Genomic DNA, 24,099 nt, shown 5'->3' with positions numbered 1-24,099 from the left:
GCTTCCGTGCGGGCCGCCCTGATTCCTCCTCGCACGCTTCCTGGCGTCTGCGTCACGAGCCCTGAGGCGGAGCGCGTGTTCGCAGGCGCACGGGCGTGTGCGCGTCCCGTTCTCAGAGTGACTGCTTGTTCGGGCTGACGCCTGCCACGGCGGCCCTTGGCCCCTCGACTGGTCCTTCCGGAACATGCCGCCCGTGGCCCTGGTCAGACGCTCACGTTGCTGCCAGTGGGTTCCGTTCCCCTCGTTCGACGGCATCTCCCGGCAGACGGTGCTGACGTGAAGCTGACGCGGGCCTCCCTCCGGGGCCGAGGGTGCTCCGCGTCCTGCGTGGGGGGTCTGTCTTCGCGGCTCCAGAGCCAGGCTGAGCCGCTCGTCGCGTGTTCCCGCGGAGGGTTTGCGGCCGTGGCGGTCCCGTTCCGGATGGGGACCCGTCGCGCGCTGCTCGTGGCGCAGCTGAGGGCGGCTTTCCCGGTGCGCGGCACTCCCGTTGGAGCCCACTTGTTGCCCCTTAACCGCGGGATCCGTTGCCGGGGTCCGATCTGTTCCCCACTCTGTTCCCTGCGGCCGGCGGGTCCCTCTTGGCCCAGATGCGCCCCGGGTCACGCACGTCACTCAGCAGTAAGCCTGCAGAGCCCTCCGTGTCCCCGCAGCACCTTCGAAGCGGCTTCCCTGCCCCACAGACACCCGCTGGTGCTTGCTGGCCTCGCGTCGAGCCCATGGGTCGCTCGTTCCGGGAACCGGCGTCGGCTCGTCCACTGCGGGAGGCCGGCACGGGGTCCTCAGTGTCCCGGCAAAGATCTGTGCCCGGCTCTGTGCACACGTGACGCCGTGTGGGGTGCGCGCTTGACGGGTTTCTGGACGCGTTTCACACACGGCGCTGCGGACGAGTTCGTTTTCCGGGTGTTGCCAGCGTGTGGGCCCAGAACGGCCTCGCGGACACGGTGCTTGCGCCTGGCGACGTGGCTACGCTTCGGCCCGGGCGCGTCCTCCCTGCCCTCCGAGTCCCTCTGCGTTCCCACACGCCCTGCCACATGTTTGTGACTTCCACACTTTCAGGGCCTCCTGTGCGGCCTGTCTTCTCCGGCCGCGGTGCCTGGCTGGGCCGGCCTGCAGCACTGGAGCCCTGGCTTGGGTCCCGACTCAGGCACGGGGCCTGCACGCGTCACCCTGGCACGTGACGTGAGCTGCGGGCCTTGTGTGGATTCCCTTCATCACGGTAAGTGTTCCCGCGGCAGCTGGCTGGCCCAGGCTGTGGCGTGCGTGACTCCTGGTCTCGGGGCTGTGCGTTCGCGCCCCACACTGGGGGTAGAGATTACAAAAAAACATTAAAAGAAGAAGGTACGTCTCTGTTCTTAGTTTCTCCGTGTGCTGTTTCTTCATCGCTGTTTGTTTAATGGCCGAGTTCAATCGGTTCACGATGCGTTTTCTGTGACATTTCCGCATTACTGATCGCGATGGATAACCGGCTCCTAATTCTCCTTGCGTTCCTGACACACGTCAGTATATGTGCAGCCCTCGTAATGACAAGTAGCACATGCCCCTTAGGTTCAGTCTCTGGAAGAGTTCGTGTGTGGTGCATGTGATTTCTTCCGTAAATAGTTGAACAAGCTCGTTGGCGGACTCTTGGGGCCCGGACTTTTCTTTGTGGGAAAGTTTGGAGTTAAGGCTTGTTTTTTTGCAGGTGCGTAGAACTGTTCAGATCTTTTCTTGTGTCCATTTGGTTAGACCCCTGGATCCGGGAGTCTGTGTGTGTCCCCAAAGCTGTGGCACGTGAAGCCATTGGTATCACGCGCTTCCTGCCTTTCTGTCGCGTGTGGGAACTGCCGTGACAGCGGACGTTCGTAACTTGTGTTTTTTTTTAGTTCTTGGCGAGTTTTTCTGAGGGGCATTACAGTCTTTTTGAGATGTTCAGAGAACGGACTTTCGGTGTTGCTGATTTTCCGTATTAAGATATCTGCTCTCTTTCGTCTTCGTTTCTGCCTGTTCTGTGTTTCTTCTTCTGTTTGCTTTTTTTTCGGTAGGACCTCGGATTGCCGGCGTTCAGCCTTCTGTGCCGCTACACGGGCCGAACGCCCCTGTCCGTGCTCGTTTGGTGAATCCGACGGACGGCGTTTTCGCTGTAGCGTTTCGGAGCCCTTCCTAATTTGCGCTGGGTGTCCTGTCGTCCGTGTTTCTCGTGAGCTGTTTAGACGTGCAGAGTCTGGGCACCTGCTGGTTGCCTGCCGGTAGACCGTGTGCTGGTCAGGGGGTGGTCCGTTCCCCGTCCTCAAGCTGCCTTCCCGCCACCCGATGTGACAGATGCTGTCCCTGGTGCACGGGGAAGGACGCACGCTGTGTGTTTCACGGCTCACTGGAGCTCACGTGTGCGGGGCTCATGGGCTTCCAGAGGGGTCCTGGCACAGCAGAAGTTGTCTGCGGCGTCCCCGTGGGAGCGCGGGGTGTGGTGGCCGCGGTGGGGGCCCGGAGGCGCTGACCGCCCGCTGTGCCCCCGTCCCGTAGGCCTGTGGCTGCCCGCTGTACTGGAAGGGACCGCTCTTCTGCAGTGCCGGGGGGGAGCGCACGGGCTCCGTGTCCGTGCACAAGTTCGTCGCCATGTGGAGAAAGTGAGTCCCAGGCGGGAGCGCCGGGGGTGGGTGTCGGGAGGGGGGACGTCACGGGCCCGGGCTCCTGCGGCCGAGATGGCGGGAGCAGGGGGCTGGCTCCAGGGTGGGGGGCCCGGCGTCCGTCCGCCGCCCGCGTCTGGGAGGGGCCTCGTGGACGTGGCGTGGGGGGACTGCCAGCATGTCCCCTGTCACCGCAGGATCCTCCAGAACTGCCACGACGACGCGGCCAAGTTCGTCCACCTGCTCATGAACCCCGGCTGTAACTACCTGTGCAGGAGGACTTCGTCCCCTTCCTACAGGTGCGCCCACGTCTGCGCTGCAGGCACCTTCTCCCCTCCTCGCGGCTCTGCCCCTGCCTCCGTGCCGCGTGCCAGCTGCGAGACGGGGCTCCCTTTCCTCAGGGTAGCGCGTTCCACACACACGGCTCGGGGACCCGCCCCTTCGAGCCTGCGCCGCTGGCGGGACCGCGCGTGGCCCGCGCGGTGCGAGCGTGTGTGAGTGGCGGGGCCGTGGAGGGGGGACTCCGGCCCCTGGCGGGCTCCCCTGCGGCGTAGGCACGGGCTGTGGTGTTCCAGAACGTCCTCCGCACGCAGCACTCCGCTCCCCTCCCCTCCCCTCCACGCCCGTCCGGGCGTCGCGCAGCCTGAGCGCGGTCCTCGAGCGTGGGCGGTTCTCGCGTTCTGGCGTTTTCCACGCAGCCCTTCCCGGTAGCGGTAGCGCACTTATCCCCGCAGACGTGACCTGAAGGCTCCCGTGGGTGCCGCTCGAAAGTGAGGGTGTCGCACGCGTGCCGCTGCGTGGGGGCCGTTCCGTGTCTGTCCCGTCGGGTCTCGGCTGCTGGGGATAGGTGCCGTGCGGGCTCCCGGGAACCGGCCGTGGTCCCCGAGCCCGTGGGTGAGGCAGCGACACGCTCACACCGCCGCCACGCCTGGCGGGCGTCCGTGCCGAAGCCGTGGGGGCACGCGGCAGACGGGCTCCGGGGCTCGGCGGGCACGGTGCGCGTCCCCCACCTCCGTCTTGTCTCGCGTGCGCAGGACGTGGTGAACACACACCCGGGCTTGGCCTTCCTGAAGGAGGCATCTGAGTTCCACTCCCGCTACATCACCACCGTGAGTACACGGACACAGTCCGCGGCCCCCGGGTGCCCGGGCCGTGGCCCTTCCGACCCCGGGTCTCTCCCCTGTGCATGAGGTGTCGGCACCGTCTCCCCAGTGGGTCCCGGGCGAGGGGCGCTGAGAGGCGGTGGTCCCGTCTGCGGGCACAGAGCACCGCGAGCGCGGGAAGCACGTCGCGGGTCTCGCCACACGTCCAGCAGTGAGACTCTAGCACGAGGGAGGGGGCGTCCCCGAGACCTGTCTGCTCTCCCTCCCTGGGCGGGAGAGGGCTGGGCTGGGGCCGCTGAGCCTGGGACGACGTCTCAGCTCCGGGACGGCACTTACCTGCTCTTTGCAGCGTCGTGGCCAGGGGCCGGCCTGCCCGGGAGGCAAGGGACTCACTGCCCGGCCCTGTCCCCAGCCCCTGGGCACGTGAGAGGGCGGCCTGGGACGAAGGGCCTGGCCCTTGCCCGCCCGCCAGCCAGCACTCTCCTCCCAAGCGGGCTCCCCTCTCCCCACTGCCTGAGCCCGGCGTGCGGGTGGGCTTTCTGGCCGGGTACACACGCGCGTTCTGTGACACAGGATGTGCACGAGAGGAGCTCTGTGTTTGCCTGGGGAGGCCACACGCCATCCTGTCCTGGTCCCCCTGTCACTGGCATTAGGGGTCATCGTGAAGGGAAGGTGACCGCAGCTGTGAGTGGTAACCAAGGACGCTGGGTGCCGAACACGCACAAGGCTTTGTATGTGCACCCTTCACGCATGTTCTGTCCTCACGGGCAGGGACAGGTGAGGGATGTCTTGGGACAAAGGCAAGTGATAGGTGTCCTGGGACGAGGACAGGTGAGGACAGGTGAGGGATGTCCTGGGGCGAGGACAGGTGAGGACAGGTGAGAGATGTCCTGGGACAAAGGCAGGTGACACGTGTCTTGGGACGAGGACAGGTGAGGACACGTGAGGGATGTCCTGGGATGAGGACAGGTGAGGGATGTTCTAGAATGAGGACATGTGAGACAGGTGAGGGATGTCCTGGGACGAGGACAGGTGAGGGATGTCATGGGACGAGGACAGGTGACGACAGGTGACGGATGTCCTGGGTGAGGACAGGCCGTCCCCATCTGGGATTCAGAGCCCAGCCTGGTGTGCAGCCCTCTCCGGCCTTCCGCTGATGCTCCCGGCCCGGTGGTGAGTTGTGTTTGGGGACGTGGTCAGAGCGGGTCGTTCCCTGAGCGCGCCGTGAGGACTCCTGGCCTTCCGGGAAGTCCTGCCCACAGCCCCATCCCAGCTCAGGTGCATCCGTCGCCCGCACAGTCCCACCTGAGCGGGCCGGGCCGCTGCTGGTGGGCAGACAGGCCCCGTGGGCCCCCTTGGCGCCTCCCCGTGGCCCAGAAGCGTGCCCGTCCCTGATGCGACTGTCGGGCACGTGCAGGGCAGGGCCTCGGCCGGGGGTCCGGGCGCTCCGCTGACGGCCTTTCCCCCCGCAGGTCATACAGAGGATCTTCTACACCGTCAACAGGTCCTGGTCGGGGAGGATCACGTGTGCGGAGCTCCGGAGAAGCACGTTCCTGCAGGTAGGCGGCCGGCCAGCAGGGACGCAGGACCTACGTACACCCATGATTCGTACCCCCCTGCCTTTCCGTCTGCCATCTTGCGTTCTGACCCTCCTCCGTCCTCCTGCATCCTCCTCCACCCAACCTAGACCGTCCTCCGTTCATCCTCCACCCTCCTCCTTCCATCTACCACCGTCCTCCATCCCTCCTCCACCCTCTCCACCCATCCTCCACCCTCATCTCTCCATCCTCCGACCCTCCTCCCTCCATCCTCCACCCTCCTCCCTCCATCCACCCTCCACCTTCCATTCTCCCTCCACCGTTCTTCCATCATCTCTCCATCCTCCGACCCTCCTCCCTCCATCCTCCACCCTCCTCCCTCCTCCCTCCATCCACCCTCCACCTTCCATTCTCCCTCCACCGTTCTTCCATCATTCTGTTGTTCCGTCCTCCATCCTCCACCCTCTACCCAACCGTCTACCCAGCGACCTCCCAGCATCCATTGCAGGACCGTGGGAACTGGGGTGCGGGGTGCCCTCCTCACTCGGGTTCTAGGGACGTGTGGACGTTAATGAGGACGGGGCTGACCCGTCCTCATCAGGAGGCCGCAGCGGTGAGAGCGTGGACGCCCGCAGGACTGCCTCTCGCAGCCAGCGGCAGCCGCGCCGAGTCTCGGGCCGGACCCTCGCCTGGGTGGGCTCCTGACCCGGGTGCCGTGCTCCCACCCCTCGGGCCTGTTGTGACGTGAGCTGCCCGGCGGTCCCACCCACGAGGGGCCCCCTCCCGTGGGGATCGCGCCGAGAGGAGGGTGGCAGGTTTGTTGGGTTTGTGTTGGCAGAACGTGGCGCTCTTGGAAGAGGAAGCAGACATCAACCAGCTGACAGAGTATTTCTCGTACGAGCACTTCTATGTGATTTACTGCAAGTTCTGGGAGCTGGACACGGACCACGACCTTCTCATCGATTCCCAGGACCTGGCCCGGCACAATGACCACGGTGAGCTCGCGGCCCGCGTGGGACAAGGGGGCCCACGAGCGCCGGCCCCTCGGGTACTCGGCTCTGGCCGGTGCCACCGGCCACGGCCGCCTCCCCCGGGCCTGTGGCCCGATGCCTAAAACCGCCTTCCTCTCCCGTTCGCCTCTCCTGTCTCCGGGAGTGGTCTGTGGTTGCGGGACACACACGGGAGACGCGGGACGTGCACGCATGAGACAGGAACACACGTGGCACTCGCAGGGCGTTCATGACACACGGACATACATGCGACCCGCAGCGCACATGGGATATGGAGACACGCGGGACGCTCGGGGCACGATATGTGAGACGGGCAGACACACGGGACGTGCAGGGCACACACGGGGTAGACACGGGACGTGCGGGGCGCAGCACTAGAGATGGAGACGCACGTGGGACACATGCACGTGGAAGACGGCCACACGTGGCCACGCGGGGGGCCGAGCTGCCCACGTTAGCCGGCCCCACCTGTGAGAGCGTTGGGGCCCACAGGGTTGTCTGACGTGGGCGGCGGCAGCCAGGCAGAGGGGGTCGGAGCTGACTTCTTCCTCTGCAGCCACAAGGTACATTTCCTTCGAGGCTCCGTGTTTTCAGTCTCTGGATCTCCACATCCAAGTGAGAGGGCAGATTTCCTGGGGCTGCCATAGCACAGGGCCTAAAGCAATACAGCGGTATCCTGTTTTTGTCTGAAGACCAAAAGTCCAGAGTCAAGGAATTTACGAAGCAGTGATGCCCGGGACGGCCGTGCAGAAGTTTCCACACAAACCAGGGCCATCCCGCGGCAGGAAGTTCTCCTCCTCCACTTCTGCAGACCACAGTCTGAGATCCAGGCAGGGCAGGGCTGCTGAGATCCAGGCAGGGCAGGACCGCAGAGATCCATGCAGGGCAGGGCCGCTGCGATCCAGGCAGGGCAGGGCCACTGAGATCCAGGCAGGGCAGGGCCCCTGAGATCCAGGCAGGGCAGGGCCCCTGAGATCCAGGCAAGGCAGGACCTCTGAGATCCAGGCAGGGCAGGCCCGCTGAGATCCAGGAGGGGCAGGACCCCTGAGATCCAGAAAGGGCAGGACCACTGAGATCCAGGCAGGACAGGGCCACTGAGATCCAGGCAGGGCAGGGCCACTGAGATCCAGGCAGGGCAGGGCCACTGAGATCCAGGAGGGGCAGGGCCGCTGAGATCCAAGTGGGGCAAGACCACTGAGATCCAGGCAGGGCAGGACCCCTGAGATCCAGGAGGGATAAGACCACTGAGATCTAGGCAAGGAAAGGCCACTGAGATCCAGGCAGGGCAGGACCGCTGAGATTCAGGCAGGGCTGCTGAGATCCATGCTGGCGGGACCACTGAGATCCAGGCAAGGTAGGGTCGCTGAGATCCAGCAGGCAAGGCTGGTGAAATCCTGGCGGGGCCGAGCCGCTGAGATCCAGGCGGGGCAGGACCACAGTCCCTCCAGAGGCTCCAGGGAAGGGTCCTTCCTGCCTCTTCCAGCTTTTGAGGCTCCAGGCATTCCTGGGCTCGTGGCCGCGTCCCTCCCGTCTCTGCCTCCGCCTTCACATGGCTTCTCCTCTGTGTCTGCGTCTGTCTTCTGTCTCTTACGAGGACGCGCATTGTCTTGGGGCCATCTTGATCATTCAGGGTGACCTCGTTTCAGGTCTTCCACTTAATCACGTCTGCAAACACCCGTTGCCAATTAAGGACCCACCTCCGGGTGCCAGGCGTGTGTTTTGGGGAGACACAGTTGAGCCTCTTGTAGCATCCGGTCATTTCGTATCAGGGCGACGTTCATCGGCGTAGCATGAAATGGGAGACGTGGACAGACGCTGTCTTCGTTTCCCCGTCTTGTGGGCACGGTGCTTGGAATGGGCTGCTCTGGGCACCTCCCCCCAGTTCGTTTTCGGAGCCACGCCTCCCAGGACCCGAGAATGGCCCTGTCAGTGGAGGTGGGGTTTTTTAAAAAGAGGGGATTGAGGTCAAGTGAGGTCGGTCGAGTGGGCCCTGACCCCATAGGGCTGGCGTCCTTACGAGAAGAGGGGACGAGGACACAGGCACGCACAGAGGGGTGACTGCGTGAGGACTCGGGGAGAAGACGGCGTCTCCGTGCCCAGGAGACAGGCCCCAGGAGGAAGCAGCCCTGGGAGAGGATGAATGTGTGTTGTTGGAGCTCCCGGCTCAGTGCCGGGTCGGGCCCGGCGCCTCCGCTGACTGATGTGGTCACCTGCCCTGTGTCAGGGGTCAGCTGGACGCGTCTGGTTTTGGTCACGAAGGGAGAGAGTTGGGAGTCGGGGCCCCTGGAAGCGGGAATAGACGCGTGTTGTGCTCTTCCCGGCGCGTTTCTTCTCGGAGCCCCCGGGTCAGCTTTCCACTCTCGCGGCTTGGGTCTGGGCTCCGTCCTTGGGTGGCACCCCGGGGAGGACACGTGCGGGACTCGGGCCCTCTGTGGCACCCCCGGCCGGCCCCGCTCGCGTGCGCCCGCGGCTCACGGCCCGATTCCGTTTCCACAGCTCTGTCCACCAAGATGATCGAGAGGATATTCTCAGGGGCGGTGACCAGGTACGTGTCACAGCCACCGCTTCTTGGGTTTTCTGGTGATTGCGGCCCGTGTTCTGAGCCCTGTGTCCCGTTCCGTCTCATTCGCTGCCTCGTGTGAACTTGTCCTGTGTCGAGAATGAGTGCTCTTGTCACGTGAGATCATGAGGAGGACACACGTGCTGGTGTCACGCAAGGTCAGACGTGAGGGAGGATACTTGCCATTGTCACACGAGCTCATGGGAAAGGGAGACATAGGTCCGTCGCGGGATAGCAGAGGGGACACACACACGTCTGTTACGTGAGATCGTAAACGAGGGGACGCACGTCTGTGTCACGTGAGGTCAGAAGGGGGCGAACAGCTGTTGTCACAAGAGGTCATCAGTGAGGGGTGGTTGAGGACGGCCCCGTGTGGGTGGGTCACGTCAGGCCCGGGGCATCTGAGGGAGCCCTGGAGTAGGGCCATCGGAGGCCACGCGGCTGCCCTGACCGAGGCCGTGCGGCCACCCCTGCCCCATCCGTGGTCGCAGGGTAACCCCCCCTCCCCCCCCGTGGGGGTGCGCGTCCTCTCGGGCCTCCCCCAGCGGGAGCCAAGTGCAGGACGGGGCCAAACGCCAGGCCCCACTCCCGGCGGGGAGCGGGCGGGGGACGTCCCGCCTCAGGCCGCTTCCCCCTGACCCCCGTTTCGTCTGCTGCTGTCGGCCCGGAACCCAGGGGCAGAAAAGTACAGAAGGAAGGAAAGATCAGCTACGCCGACTTTGTCTGGTTTCTGATCTCTGAGGAAGACAAAAAAACTCCAACCAGGTATGCGTTTCGGCGCTGTCGCTGTCGCGCGGTCTGTCGGGTACGGCGCTCGGAAGCCCTGGGGTGGCGGTCATCCCCGAGCGTGGGCGCCAACAGGGCGGCGTCCCAGCAAGGCCGGCCCGGGGCCCCGGGGGGGGGGGGGGGGGGGGCCGGGCCGGGGTCCTCGCGTCCCGGACGGCCGGGCTGACCGAGGCTCGCCCTGACCTGCCGTGACCGCAGCATCGAGTACTGGTTCCGCTGCATGGACCTGGACGGGGACGGGGCCCTGTCCATGTTCGAACTGGAGTACTTCTACGAGGAGCAGTGCCGCAGGCTGGACAGCATGGCCATCGAGGCCCTGCCCTTCGAGGACTGCCTGTGCCAGATGCTGGACCTGGTGAAGCCCCAGAGCGAAGGTAGCGTCCCGTGTGAGGAGATGCTGCTGCCCCTAGAGGGAAGAGATGTCCCCATGGGAGATCCCCCCCCCCCCGTGTGAGGAGATGCCCCCCACCGTGAGATGCCCCCCCGTGTGTGAGGAGAGGCCCCCCCCCCGTGAGGAGATGCCCCCCCCATGAGATGCCCCCCCCCGTGAGGAGATTCCCCCCCATGTGAGGAGGTGCCCCCCCCGTGTGAGATGCCCCCCCGTGTGTGAGGAGAGGCCCCCCCCGTGAGTGAGGAGAGGCCCCCCCCCGTGAGTGAGATGCCCCGTGAGATTCCCCCCCCATGTGAGGAGGTGCCCCCCCGTGTGAGGAGATGCCCCCCCCGTGAGATGCCCCCCCGTGTGTGAGGAGATGCCCCCCCCGTGAGATGCCCCCCCCCGTGTGTGAGAGAGGCCCCCCCCCCCGTGAGGAGATGCCCCCCCATGAGATGCCCCCCCGTGAGGAGATTCCCCCCCATGTGAGGAGGTGCCCCCCCCCCCGTGTGTGAGGAGATGCCCCCCCCGTGAGGAGATTCCCCCCCATGTGAGGAGGTGCCCCCCCCGTGTGTGAGATGCCCCCCCCCGTGAGGAGAGGCCCCCCCGTGAGTGAGGAGATGCCCCCCCCCGTGAGTGAGATGCCCCCCCATGAGATGCCCCCCCCCGTGAGGAGATTCCCCCCATGTGAGGAGGTGCCCCCCCCCGTGTGAGATGCCCCCCCGTGAGGAGAGGCCCCCCCCGTGAGTGAGGAGATGCCCCCCCCCCGTGAGTGAGATGCCCCCCTGTGAGATTCCCCCCCATGTGAGGAGGTGCCCCCCCCGTGAGATGCCCCCCCGTGTGTGAGGAGATGCCCCCCCCCGAGTGTGAGGAGATGCCCCCCCCCGTGTGTGAGGAGATGCCCCCCCCCGTGTGTGAGGAGATGCCCCCCCCGTGTGTGAGAAGATGCCTCCCCGTGAGGAGATGCCCCCCCCGTGTGTGAGGAGATGCCCCCCCCGGTGTGTGAGGAGATGCCCCCCCCCGTGTGTGAGAAGATGCCTCCCCGTGAGGAGATGCCCCCCCCGTGTGTGAGGAGATGCCCCCCCCGTGTGAGGACGTGCCCCCCCCGTGTGTGAGATGCCCCCCCCGTGTGTGGGGAGATGCCCCCCCCTGTGTGTGGGGAGATGCCCCCCCCGTGAAATTCCCCATGTGAGGAGGTGCCCCCCCCGTGTGAGGACGTGCCCCCCCGTGTGTGAGGAGATGCCCCCCCACGTGAGATTCCCCCCCCGTGAGGAGATTCCCACCCCCCGTGTGAGGAGATGCCCCCCCATGTGAGGAGGTGCCCCCCCCGTGTGAGGAGATGCCCCCCCCCCGTGAGATGCCCCCCCGTGAGTGAGGAGATGCCCCCCCCCCGTGAGTGAGATGCCCCCCTGAGATTCCCCCCCCATGTGAGGAGGTGCCCCCCCGTGTGAGGAGATGCCCCCCCCCGTGAGATGCCCCCCCGTGTGTGAGGAGAGGCCCCCCCATGAGTGAGAAGATGCCCCCCCCGTGAGTGAGATGCCCCCCTGTGAGATTCCCCCCCCATGTGAGGAGGTGCCCCCCCGTGTGAGATGCCCCCCCCCGTGAGATGCCCCCCCCGTGTGAGGAGATGCCCCCCCCGTGAGTGAGGAGATGCCCCCCCCGAGTGTGAGGAGATGCCCCCCCCCGGTGTGTGAGGAGATGCCCCCCCCCGGGTGTGAGAAGATGCCTCCCCGTGAGGAGATGCCCCCCCCGTGTGAGGACGTGCCCCCCCCGTGTGTGAGGAGATGCCCCCCCCGTGTGTGAGATGCCCCCCCGTGTGAGGACGTGCCCCCCCCCGTGTGTGAGATGCCCCCCCCCCCGTGAGTGAGATGCCCTCCCCCGCCGTGTGAGGGAAGGACCCCTGTGACGTGTGAGGGGCCACCGTGTGGGATGTTCTCGTGTGTGGGGGTGCCCCCCCTTGTGGGACGTTGCCCCGCGGGAGGAAACGTGCCCCTGTCACGGTGATGCCTCCCGTGTAAGGGACCCAGAGTGAGGGGGCCGCTCTTCCTGGGAGGTGGGACGCCTCCAGGTGCGGGCACCTGCGCTTGAGCGCGGGTCCCCCATGTAACGGGACATCCGCGTGTGACGCGGGTGCCTCCTGAGTGAGGGACGCTCCCGCGGAGGAAGACCGGCCCTCTGACGCCAGGGACACCCACGCAAGGGACGCCCACTCTGGTACCGGCCAGCCCCGCCCCGAGGCCAGCCAGCCCCGCCCCCGAGTCGGTGACGGGGTGGGCGGGGCCTCGGGGAGGGCTCGGACCAACCACATCCCAGGACCGCACCCAGGGCGGGGGGGAGCTGGTGTTGCCCTTGTCCCGGGGCTTCGCTTCCGGCGCCCTCCCAGGCCCCAGTGTCCCCTCAGCCCTCACCTGTGAAAGGCCCTGTGCTGTCAGCTGAGGACCCCCGTCTCGCCCGCCCGCGTCGGGAAGGTGGATGTCCCTGACCCTGGGTCTCCCGCGTTTCCCACCTTGGCGAGACGGAGCCCAGACTCCCGGTGTGGGACAGCACCGTGGACACCGGCCCCCCCCCCGCCCCGACCGGTTCCGGTCCCTGCCCCTGGCGCCCACACCGCGGGGTCGGCCAGGGAGTCGGGGGGGGGGGGGCTGACACCCCTCAGCTGAGAAGCCCGTGACCAACGGGCAGGCCCACGGTGGCACAAGAAGGACCCCAGGGCACCTTGAGAGGGACAGAGGGTTGGGGCGCCTGGGTGGCTCAGTCGGTTAAGCGTCGACTTCAGCTCAGGTCAGGATCTCGCGTGATCTCGCGTGAGTTCGAGTCCTGCATCGGGCTCTGTGCTCATGGCTCAGAGCTGGAGCCTGTTTCAGGTTCTGTGTCTCCCTCTCTCGGACCCTCCCCCGTTCATGCTCTGTCTCAAAAACGTTAAAAAAAAAAAAAAAAGGACAGAGGGAGACTTTTCGCGGAGGTCGCCGTTAGTCTCGTGTTTCCGTGTCCGGAGGAAACACGGTCTTGGGGTGTTCGCTGTGTTTGCCCCTCATCCCGGGGTCCTGGCCCCAGCTTGCGGGCCCTGCTGCTGTCCCCGGTCGTTGGCTCCATGATGTGGGTGGCGGGCGCCCCCTGGTGGCCGAGTTCCTCTCTGTTCCTGCGCTCCTCCTCCACCTGCGTCCTCTCACCCATTCCGGGCCACACAGGACCCCAGGCCTCTGGTCCCGGCTGCCCCCCCCAGCCGTCCGCCCACACCGGGGACCCTCTGGTGCGAGTGTTCAGGACCCCAGGCCTCTGGTCCCGGCTGCCCCCCCCCCCCCAGCCGTCCGCCCACACTGGGGACCCTCTGGTGCGAGTGTTCAGGACCCCAGGCCTCTGGTCCCGGCTGCCCCCCCCCCAGCCGTCCGCCCACACTGGGGACCCTCTGGTGCGAGTGTTCAGGACCCCAGGCCTCTTGTCTCGGCTGCCCCCCCCCCCAGCCGTCCGCCCACACCGGGGACCCTCTCGTGCGAGTGTGTTTTGCCCAGTTGTGTCACAAAGTGCAGTTTCTCGGCGAGTTAGGACGCGTACCCCCCGACGGACACTCGTGAACGCGCCCCCGGGAGTAACCGTCTTGAAAACGCTTCACGTCCCGCAGGGAAAATCACACTCCACGATCTGAAAAACTGCAAACTGGCCAACGTGTTCTTTGACACCTTCTTCAACATCGAGAAATACCTCGACCACGAGCAGAAGGAACAGGTGTCCCTGCTCAGGGTGAGCGTGGCAGGCGTGGCAGGGAGCGCGCGGGGTGCCGGCCGCGTCTGCGCCGCGTGACACCCGTGTCTCATCCAGGAGAGCGAGAGCGAGGGCCCCGAGCTCTCCGACTGGGAGAAGTACGCGGCTGAGGAGTACGACATCCTGGTGGCCGAGGAGGCTGCGGGAGAGCCGTGGGAGGACGGGTGAGTGTGCGCGCGGGGACGCGGGACAGCCGGGCGGACGCGGGTGCCGAGCGGCCGGCGGGCGCTTCCTTTCAAACCACACGTGCCCGACCCCGGACGGGCTCCGTCCAGAGCCGGTGACTCACGGGGGCCGCCCCCTGGCTCCAGTGGGGCCTCTGACATTCGTGTGACGAGTGTCTGCCCCCCACGAGAAGGGACCCCGTGGGCAGGGAAAGGCAGCTGCGGGTGTCCCGAACCCGAAATGGAGCTCGCGCTCCCCGCACGGCCCGACACAAACCCCGCCCCGGCAGAGCTCCACCGCGAGGCCCCTTCCCTAGGCTCTGTGGCCAGGCGGGGACCCGGGAGCGAGTGCCCACCCGCCTGGCCCCCGCCCGCCCCCTCCCCAGAAACAGCCCCTCGGTGCTGCCTCCTGTCCCCTCGGGCTGGGACCCGCGAGCGGCAGCCAGGTCGGCCCAGAGCGGGCCCTGCAGCGGGGCCGCGTGAGGCCTGCCGCCCAGGGCACGATCTGTCCCCTTCTGTCCCCCACGCCCACCCCGATGTGCTGTGTGCTCCCCAGGACGTGACCTGCCGAGCCGTCTCCCTCCCCCCACCACGCTGAACGGGGGCCCAGGCAGTGATCCGGGTGGGGGGCTCCCCGAGGGGCCTGGCAGGGGGATGCACTGCGGGGCAGGGGTCTGAGAGGCCAGCTCAGAAGCTGGGACCCAACACACCCTCATGGGGCCACTGCAGTGGGGAATCTCGTCTTTGGTGTCTGCACCCGAGGCCCGTGGGGGGACAGGGGCATCGGGGCCCAGGTGCGGATGGATGCCCTCTCACCTGGGGCTGACCACGTGTGGCATCAGCGGGGCATCTGCTCCCACAAGCGTGGCTGGGCGCGCGGGGTGCAGACGGTGGGGGCTCAGGCATCCCAGCCTCCACACAGGCACCCGACAGGCTCAGGCGGCTCACGGGTTCTCTACTCCCGTCGGGACTCTTCACCCACGCACCCCCTGCCCCCTCAGGGCCACCTGTCCCCCGGGTCAGGGTCACACAGGGTCAGGGGCGGGGCCCGCGTACGAGAGGCACCCCCCGCCCCCCGTTCGGCGGCCACGGGCCGCCAGGGTCCTGACCCCCACTCCCAAGAGAGTTTGAGATCCAGCAGGGCGTGCGTCGTCACCCCCAAACCCCTCCCCCACTTGGGCCCCTGGCAGGTGCTGGCCTTCGGCCGTCGTGCATTTCCGGGCCGTCACGGAAGTGCACCCCCATGTCCCTCCACACCGCCTCTGCGGGCCCGAGGTGTGGCAGAGCCGTGCCATTCACCGTGCTCGTGGGGGGGCCCCTTCTGTGCCGCGGGCGACCCCCCCACCAGGTGACCCACGTTGGGTGGCTTCCCCCTCGGTTCCGGGCCGACGTGAACCGTTGCCACCGGCCTCGTGCGGGTGTGCTGTCACAAAACAGACGGAAGTTTCGATGACTCGTGTTTGAGAATCTCACCCGGCGTGGAGGTGTTGGGCCTCTCCGCGACGCCGCACTCCCTGATCCGCAGACGTGTGCGCTGTCTGCCAAGTTGGGTCTCTGACTCTTCTGCCGGGAAATATTTTGGGGTTTTCAGCACGTGGATCTTCTCGCCTTCTGTCACAGAAGGGCTTCCTGATGTTGGGGTGTCGGGAAGGTGGGGTTTTAAGATTTACTCTTGAGAGAGAGCGGGAGCACGAGCAAGGCAGGGGCAGAGAGAGAGCATCCCAAGCAGGCTCCCGGCTGTCAGCACAGAGCGCGACGCATGGCTCGAACCCACGAACTGTGAGATCGTGAGCCGAGCCCAAGTCGCGAGTCACACGCTTAGCGGACTGAGGCACCCAGGCGCCCTGAGGAGGTTCGAAACTTGCAGCATACCGCTGCGCGTTGCTGGCGACCCCCGTGGGGCTTACCGACCTTGCCCTTGCCTCTTGTGGTAACCGTACCCGGTGGCCGCGTACGCGTGCTGTGGGTCGTCGGGGGCCTCTGCGCCGACAGGCACGTGGCCTGGAGCAGCACGCTTCGATCTCCCCTCCGCCGGCCCGCGGCACGGCCTAGAACATCGGCTACGACGCCGACCGCGAGTCGGCACGCGTCCCTGCCCTGTCCCCAGTCCTTCGTGCAGATGGGTCATCCTGACCAGGGGTCGCGGCATCCGTCCAGACCCAACGCCGAGTTCCGCCAGGTGGCCTTGGCGCCCACGGCCTGTAGCCACGGGCACTTCACGGAGGGCCTTCCACAGCTCGGCCCGCGTGGGGGCTCGTGGGGGCCGCCCGCCGCGGCCGGGCCCCAGCACACTGACGAGCCCCTGCTTGCAGGTACGAAGCCGAGCTCAGTCCCGTGGACCAGAAGCTGAGCGTCCTGAGGTCTCCGCTGGCCCAGAGGCCCTTCTTCGAGGCGCCCTCGGCCCTGGGCACCGTCGACCTGTACGAGTATGCGTGCGACGACGCCGACCTACAGCCCTCGTGATGTGCGTCCGCGGCCGGGGGTCCAGGCCAGCCGGCTGGACGCGAGGCAGCTTGTGTGTAAAAGCCAAAGCTGTTTGATTGTTGAGCTTTTATAGAAAATGAAGTGATTTGTAGGAGATGACGAATTTTTATTCGACACGAAGCGGGTCACGTGGCCATGGAGCTCCTGTCCCCGCCTGGCCAGGAGGGGCCAACCCCCGTGCAAGAACCCCTGGCTGGCGGGCCCCGCTAGCCGTCGAGTTCAGGCGTGTGGACGCTTACGCGGCCTGGCCGATGGCTCCCCTCCAAAGGAGCTGCCTCGGGGTCGCCGGCCGTGCGTGGACTTCTGGGTGCCGGGTGGCCCCGTGTTGTTCTCACGGAGTCGGTCGGGAACATTCCAGAAGCCCCGGGACCTTCCGTCTCGTCTGCACGAACGTCTCTGGGCACGGCCCGGGCCACGACCCTCCGTGCAGGGTGTGGGAGGGTGCGCCCCCTCGAGCGTACTTACGTTTTCATGTACGTGTACAAAACGTGTAAAGTTAACTTTTATTTGGTGTGTATAGCGATTTAAAAACGTTTTACGAGATCACGTTTGTATTTTTCAAATAAAGAAGTTACAGACTCTCCGTGCCGGGCCCGGCTCGCCCAGCCCACAACACAGACACAGCACACAAAGGTCACAGAGAACACGGACACCAGGCAGCGACGCTACTGGGGGCACAAGGCAGTGTCACGAGAGAGACTCCGTCTGGCACGGACGGCTCTGGGGATGGAGGGCCCGGCCGAGGGTCACAGGCCCTGGGCCTGGAGCGTCCAGCAGATGGCCGTCCCCGCAAGGCCTGCAGGCGAGGCGCCCGTGCTCCTGACCCCACGGCCGGGGCAGGGGTGGGGGAGGGGCGAGGGGCGGGGGGCAGCGCTTTCCTACAGCAGCTTCCCAAGTCTTGGGGACAGGACGGGGACGGAATGGAGGGGAGGGGACGGGACGGAGGAGTGGGGGGACGAGACGTCCCACCCAGGCAGCCAACCCCCAGGCCAGGGTCCGACGCACACGCGTGGGGGGTGGGGGTGGGGGGGCTGGTTCTCCGTGTGGGATGCGCGGGGGGCCGTCCCCCTCTACACAGTGGCCGAGAAGGGTCTGTGGTTTGGCACCAACACGAGATTTGAAGGGCAGAAGGCCCCACCCTGCATGTCCGGGGGGAGGGTGGCCCAAAAGCATCCAGCCCAGGCCCCTGCCTCACGTCCGCGCAGCCAGTCTGTCTGGAGCGTCCCCGTGCTTACCAGACTGCAGACTCCCCGGGCCCTCCCTGCCCCGCAGCTGGCCCCACAGCGCCGGACGTCACAAAATGCCCGACAGCGAGGCCCCGGGCTGTGACAGGAACAGCCGGCGGCCCACCCAGAGCCGCCACACATAGGACCGCGAGGACGAGGGACCCAGCACCATGCTCCACGGCAGAGAACACAGCTGGTTCTGGAACCGTCCAGCCAAGCACAGCAGTCGCCCGGAGAGAAAGCTGCCGGCCGGTAGGCACCTGGGTGGGCATCCCAAGGTCCCGGTCAGCGGTCACACAGCCCTCTCCCCACAGAAGGGGTTCGGATCCACAGGTGCAGGTGGCAGGGTCGCTGTCGTCGCCTAGAGCCCTGGAGGGCCCGGTCGGCCGACCTCGGAGGCCACCGGCTCCCCGACCCCAGGAGTGGGTGGCCACAGGGGACAGAACACAGCAACGGAGGGGGAGCTCCTCACGGGGTGGGGGGTTTCCTCTTCAGTCGGATCCTCCCTGGGGACGGACAGACAGCCCTCAGGACCCACACACAGACACACGGATGGACAAACGGGAAGCTGTGCACGCCACCGCCCGGACCCGCCCGGACCCGTCGAGCCGTCAGACCAGGAGCTGGATCTCCGGGGAGCACACGGAAGGACACGCGCGCACCCGCACGGGCACAACGGCCACGGCGTCACCCGGAGGCCCCTGTGGCAGACGAGCCGTCCCGCCTCCAGGGGCCGTGGCTGGGGAAGGCAGCCCCCCCGCCCCGGGCACCCTCCAGAACCGAAGTCGGCGCCCCCCGCCAGGCCACCTCCCCGAGGCCTGGCCGGCACACACCTGCACGGAGATGCCCTCCACGTCCACGTCTTCGTTGGAAGAGTTGTCCCGAATCCTCTGACGACAGGAAGTCAACGTCAAAGATGTCCCTGCCGGAGAAAGAAGGGGTTCGCTCGCCAGGGAGACCGACACAGGGCCTCCAGGGACTCTGCCTCCGGTCGGGTCCCTGTCCCTGTTGACAGGCCCTGGGGCAGGAGGCGCCTCGGGGAGCCGGGGAGCCGGAGGCCCCTTTGCTGCAGGAAACAGGGCCAGAGAGCAGGGGCCCCGCTGGGGCAAGAGGCGCTGGCAGGGGCGGCAGGCTGCAGCAGTGTGGCAAGAGATGGGGAGACAAGGCGGCGGGAGGCGGGATGGGGGCGGGATGGGGACGGAGGAGGGGGTGTGGTCCCAGAGACACATGGAGGCGACACAGCCCCCAGGATGGGGGCTCAGCTGCACCCCTAACACCCTTGTGCCCCCTATTCCACGCTTTGGGCGGAAGGGGAAGAGCCCCTCTCTGGCTGCCCTCCCCGGACGCAGCCCACTCCTGCCTCGGCCTCAAGCGGGACCCCACCCCCACCCCCACCCCCACCCCCCGTCGCACCCGCCCCGCCCGGCGACAGGAGCACAGCAGCGCCCGCGGTGCGCTCACCGCTTGGACTTGCGGCCCCTGGACGGGGTCCTCGGCTCTCGGTCCCCCGCGGAGGAGCTGGCCAAGGTGTCTGGTGTCCAGGTGGAGCAGGTGGCTGCGGGCAGCTCTGCACGGCAGCGACGGTCAGCCACGCCCCGGCCGCCCCGCCCCACCCCGCCCCGCGCCCATCACTCCCGACCCCTCGCCCCTCCCCTCTCCGCTCCCGACCCCCTCCCGACCCCTCCTCGCCCGCCCCTACTCCTTCTCCTCTCCCGAACCCTCGCCCCCGCCCCTCCCCGCCCCCTCCTCCTCCCCCCCTACTGCTCCTCCTCGCCCCCGCCCCTCCCCCCTCCTCCCCCCCTCCTCCTTCTTTCTCCTCCTCCCCCTCCTTTCTCCTCCCCCCTCCTCCTCCTCCTCCTCCTTTCTCCTCCTCCCCCCCTCCTCCTCCTCCTTTCTCCTCCTCCCCCCTCCTCCTCCTCCTTTCTCCTCCTCCTCCTTCCTCCTCCCCCTCCTCCTCGTCCTCCTTTCTCCTCCTCCCCCCTCCTCCTCGTCCTCCTCCCCCCTCCTCCTCGTCCTCCTTTCTCCTCCCCCCTCCTCCTCCCCCCTCGTCCTTTCTCCTCCCCCCTCCTCCTCCCCCTTTCTCCTCCCCCCTCCTCCTCCCCCCTCGTCCTTTCTCCTCCCCCCTCCTCCTCCCCCTTTCTCCTCCCCCCTCCTCCTCCTCCCCCTTTCTCCTCCTCCCCCTCCTCCCCCCTCCTCCTCCCCCCCCTCCCCCCCCTCCTCCTCCCCCTCCTCCCCCCCCTCCTCCTCCCCCCCCCTCCTCCTCCCCCTCCTCCTCCCCCCTCCTCCTCCCCCCTCCTCCTCCTCCCCCCTCCTCCTCTCTCCTCCTCCCCCCTCCTCCTCTCTCCTCCTCCCCCTCCTCCCCCCTCCTCCTCTCTCCTCCTCCCCCCTCTTCCTCCCCCTCCCCCCGCCCCTCTCCTCGGTTCACGACCCCTCCCCCCTCCAGACCCCCCTCCCCTACCCCCTCTCCGCTCCAGACCCTTCGCCCCTCGCCCCTCCCCCCTCCTCCCCCCTCCTCCTCTTTCTCCTCTCCTCCTCCCCCTCCTCCTCCTTTCTCCTCCTCCCCCCTCCTCCTCCTCCTTTCTCCTCCTCCCCCCTCCTCCTCCCCCCTCCTCCCCCCCCTCCTCCTCCCCCCTCCCCCCTCCTCCTCCCCCCCTCCTCCCCCTCCTTTCTCCTCCTCCCCCCTCCTCCCCCTCCTTTCTCCTCCTCCCCCCTCCTCCCCCTCCTTTCTCCTCCTCCCCCCTCCTCCCCCTCCTTTCTCCTCCTCCCCCCTCCTCCCCCCTCCTTTCTCCTCCTCCCCCCTCCTCCTCTCTCCTCCTCCTCTCTCCTCCTCCCCTCCTCCCCCCTCCTCCTCGTCCTCCTTTCTCCTCCTCCCCCCTCCTCCTCCTCCTCCTTTCTCCTCCTCCCCCCTCCTCCTCTCTCCTCCTCCTCTCTCCTCCTCCCCTCCTCCCCCCTCCTCCTCCCCCCTCCTCCTCGTCCTCCTTTCTCCTCCTCCCCCCTCCTCCTCCTTTCTCCTCCTCCCCCCTCCTCCTCCTCCTCCTCCTCCTCCCCCCTCCTCCTCCTCCTCCCCCCTCCTCCTCCTCCTCCCCCCCTCCTCCTCCTCCCCCCTCCTCCTCCTCCTCCCCCCTCCTCCTCCTCCCCCCTCCTCCTCCTTTCTCCTCCTCCCCCCTCCTCCTCCCCTCCTCCTCCCCCCTCCTCCTCCTCTCTCCTCCTCCCCTCCTCCCCCCTCCTCCTCCCCCCTCCTCCTCCCCCCTCCTCCTCGTCCTCCTTTCTCCTCCTCCCCCCTCCTCCTCCTCCTCCTTTCTCCTCCTCCCCCCTCCTCCTCCTCCTCCTTTCTCCTCCTCCCCCCTCCTCCTCTCTCCTCCTCCTCTCTCCTCCTCCCCTCCTCCCCCCTCCTCCTCCCCTCCTCCCCCCTCCTCCTCCCCCCTCCTCCTCGTCCTCCTTTCTCCTCCTCCCCCCCTCCTCCTCCTCCCCCCTCCTCCTCCCCCCTCCTCCTCCTCCTCCTTTCTCCTCCTCCCCCCTCCTCCTCCTCCCCCCTCCTCCTCCTCCTCCTCCCCTCCTCCTCCTCCTCCCCCTCCTCCTCCTCCTCCCCCCTCCTCCTCCTCCCCCCTCCTCCCCCCCTCCTCCTCCTCCCCCCTCCTCCTCCTTTCTCCTCCCCCCTCCTCCTCCCCCGTCCTCCTCCCCCTCCCCCCGCCCCTCTCCTCGGTTCACGACCCCTCCCCCCTCCAGACCCCCCTCCCCTACCCCCTCTCCGCTCCAGACCCTTCGCCCCTCGCCCCTCCCCCCTCCCTGCCCCCTCCGCACCTTGCGGCCGCTTGCTCTCTTTGCAGATGGCATCGAACGGGTTGGCGGCCGGCTCCTCCTCCTCCTCGGTCTGGGGCACGTAGTCCGTCTTCATCAGGGACTTGCGGTACACGAGCAGGGGGTTCATATCCCCTTCCCCAAAGCTAGGTACGCCCTCGGGTATGGAGTCCTGGAAGTGAGCGAGTCTGCGGGCAAAAGAGAGGACACGGGAGGGCGGCTGTGGGGGACGGGGAGGGAGCGAGGGAGGGGACCCCACCAAGGTCCTCAGGAGCCACCCTCCCTCCCTCCGGCTTCCCCTGGGGCCGCCACGGCCAGCCGGAGGGGCGCCATCCGGTGGGCGCAGGTGAGTCCTGCAGCGCGGAACCCGGCACCCCCGACCCGGACCAGCCCCGAGCCCTCGGCCTCCAGCGCGCGCGCGCAAGGGCCGGAGCCGGGGCCGGAGCCGGGACACGCAGCGTGAAGAGGACGGTACCCCCCCCCCCCCCGAGAACCCTCCCTCCCGCGTGCGCGCCCCGCTCCCCACGGCTCCCTGGTCTGGGCGCCCGCCCTCCCCGCCCCACGCCCCCGAGCCCCGCCCCCCGGGGGCTCCCCGCGCACTCACGCGGTCCCGCGCTCGGCCGGGGGGATCTTGCAGGAGAACTCGGCCAGCAGGAGCAGGAAGCAGAGGTTTGGGTAGCGCTGGCGGCCCCCCTCCGCTTCTGCCACCGGGGCCTCGGAGAAGGCGTAGGCCAGCCCGCGCCTGGGGGCGGGGACGCAGGCAGGTGGGCGGGGCGTCGGGTAGGTTCCGAGGACCAGCAGGGAGCGTTGGGGGGGGGGGGAGGAGGAGGAACTTGCGCCTGGGGGCGGGGATGCCGGCAGGTGGGCGGGGCGTCGGGCAGGTGCCGAGGACACGGGGGGGGGGGGGGGGGGGGGGCGTCTCGCGCCTGGGGGCGGGGTATCGGACCCTGGACCACAGCCCCAGTTGGGACCCAGACCACGAGCAGGGTGCCAGGTGGGGCGGTGTACTCGGGAAGGGGGCAGTGTGGACAGGGCAGCCCCCAGCACGAACCTCTGGATCAGGTGGGCGGCTTCCCGGGCGCGGTCAAAGCCGAGCGTGAGCGCAAAGCGGCGAGCCAGCAGCCGGATGGAGTAGAAAGGGCCGCAGATTAACTCGATGGGGTCGTAGTTAAGACCGTACGTGTCCATGTGCTTCTGAAAGAGCTGGAGGATTCCAGGGACCCAGTGGGGTCAGCGCCGTGCTGGGCATGCGCCAGCGACCCCGGGCTCTCAGGGTCTGGGGGCCCGTGTGCCAGAGTAGGGGGGGCGGGGAGGGGGGCACCGAGGGTCCCACGGTCTGGGGGCCCGTGTGCCTGAGTAGGGGGCGGGCACCCTGTGTCCCAGGTCTGGGGGCCCGTGTGCCTGAGTGGGGGCGGGTACGGGGAGCAGCCCAGGTCTGGGGGCCCGTGTGCCTGAGTAGGGGAGGCAGAGTGGGTCAGCCTGTGTCCCAGGGTCTGGGGGGCCCGTGTGCCTGAGTAGGGGGGTCGAGGGGGCAGGCTGTGTCTGAGATCTGGGGGCTGGTGTGCCTGAGTAGGGGGGCAGAAGGGGGCAGCCTGTATCCCAGGGTCTGGGGGGGGGCCATGTGCCTGAGTGGGGGGGGCAGCCTGTGTCCCAGGGTCTGGGGGGGGGGGCCGTGTGCCTGAGTGGGGGGGGGGGGGGGGCAGCCTGTGTCCCAGGGTCTGGGGGAGCCGTGTGCCTGAGTAGGGGGCGAACACTGCATCCACAGTGTTGGAGGAGCCCCGTGTCCAGAGTCTGGATCCTGTCGTCTGTGGGGTCTGAGTTTTATGAAGGTCGGGCGGCCACGCCCTTGCCAGCACCTTCCAGTGCAGCCGGCAGCGGGCCGGGGCAGCCCGCCCTGCACAGAGCCTGTCGAGGCTGGAGAACCGAGGGGTGCAGGACAGGTCTGTGCACCAGGCATCTCTGCCGGAGGTTCAGCCCTGCCAGCAGAGGGGCCGGGACCCCTGAGAGCTGACTGGGCCCTCCCCATGCCCCCCCCAGCGCCTCAGGGAGGCCCCCTGTCCGGCACAGGCAGCCAACACAAGACACGTGGCCAGCACCCCCGCCCCCGGGGTCGGAGGCTCAAGAGATCCAGAGAGGCGTCTCCTGGCCCTGCGGCCCCCGCCCAGAGCTGAGCGAGTGCCCGTGACGACCAGGTCCCAGACGACCGTGCCGCTCGCCGATGACCTCTTCCACAGAGGGTAGGGGCGGGGGCTCCCGCGGGGAGCCACGCCGAGGCCAGGATGCCAGGGGAGCACCCGTGACTGCCCACACGGGGATCCGGGGTCCCCGCACCATCCGGCGGTCACCCCAATCCGCAACGTCACATCTGCTCAGCAGCAGCTCCCCGGGCCTGCCCCGGAGGCGGACTCAACAGAAAACCAGGAGCGAGAAAGATGCTCCCGGTCCGAGGAGGCACACGCAGAGCGGGCCCCGACGTGGCGGGGACGTGCCCGCCAACGTTCCACGCGTGCCCTGGGGCATCTGTGGGTCGTCCGAACAGGTCACGTGAGACCCGTCCCGCAACGGGAGGAACAAGGCCGCTTCCCGAGGAAGAACCAACGGCAGGAAAGCATCAGAGATAAAGGGAGGCCTCGGGGCGAGCGTCCAGAAGGTGCTCTCACTCCGGAACCCGGAAACAGAGGCCACGTCCCGGAAAACT

The 24,099-nt window shown here is 67.8% G+C and overlaps 2 protein-coding genes across 2 annotated transcripts in view; one reads left to right on the top strand and one right to left on the bottom strand.

The window, feature by feature from the left end:
- The window catches only part of LOC123594899 (serine/threonine-protein phosphatase 2A regulatory subunit B'' subunit beta-like), a 40,233-nt gene extending 23,273 nt beyond the window's left edge, over positions 1-16,960 (top strand). Inside the window, 12 exon segments of the mRNA XM_045471908.1 lie at positions 2,500-2,603; positions 2,801-2,871; positions 2,874-2,902; positions 3,638-3,712; positions 5,179-5,265; positions 6,083-6,239; positions 8,751-8,799; positions 9,490-9,579; positions 9,799-9,974; positions 13,590-13,708; positions 13,787-13,893; positions 16,206-16,960. Of these exon segments, the coding sequence (XP_045327864.1) occupies positions 2,500-2,603; positions 2,801-2,871; positions 2,874-2,902; positions 3,638-3,712; positions 5,179-5,265; positions 6,083-6,239; positions 8,751-8,799; positions 9,490-9,579; positions 9,799-9,974; positions 13,590-13,708; positions 13,787-13,893; positions 16,206-16,356 (1,215 nt within the window). The 3' untranslated portion in view covers positions 16,357-16,960.
- Positions 16,869-24,099, bottom strand: part of LOC123595188 (cohesin subunit SA-2-like) — a 48,876-nt gene continuing 41,645 nt past the window's right edge. Inside the window, exons 23-28 of the mRNA XM_045472561.1 lie at positions 22,453-22,604; positions 22,006-22,143; positions 21,405-21,589; positions 19,065-19,170; positions 18,437-18,525; positions 16,869-18,109 (exon numbers count right to left, since the gene is read on the bottom strand). Of these exons, the coding sequence (XP_045328517.1) occupies positions 18,072-18,109; positions 18,437-18,525; positions 19,065-19,170; positions 21,405-21,589; positions 22,006-22,143; positions 22,453-22,604 (708 nt within the window). The 3' untranslated portion in view covers positions 16,869-18,071. The remainder of the gene's footprint in view (positions 18,110-18,436; positions 18,526-19,064; positions 19,171-21,404; positions 21,590-22,005; positions 22,144-22,452; positions 22,605-24,099) is intronic.

The sequence above is a fragment of the Leopardus geoffroyi genome, chromosome X, assembly GCF_018350155.1.
Source record: "Leopardus geoffroyi isolate Oge1 chromosome X, O.geoffroyi_Oge1_pat1.0, whole genome shotgun sequence".
NCBI lineage: Eukaryota > Metazoa > Chordata > Mammalia > Carnivora > Felidae > Leopardus > Leopardus geoffroyi.
Note: the sequence above shows the minus strand (reverse complement) of the source record. Positions and strands in the feature narration are given on the sequence as shown.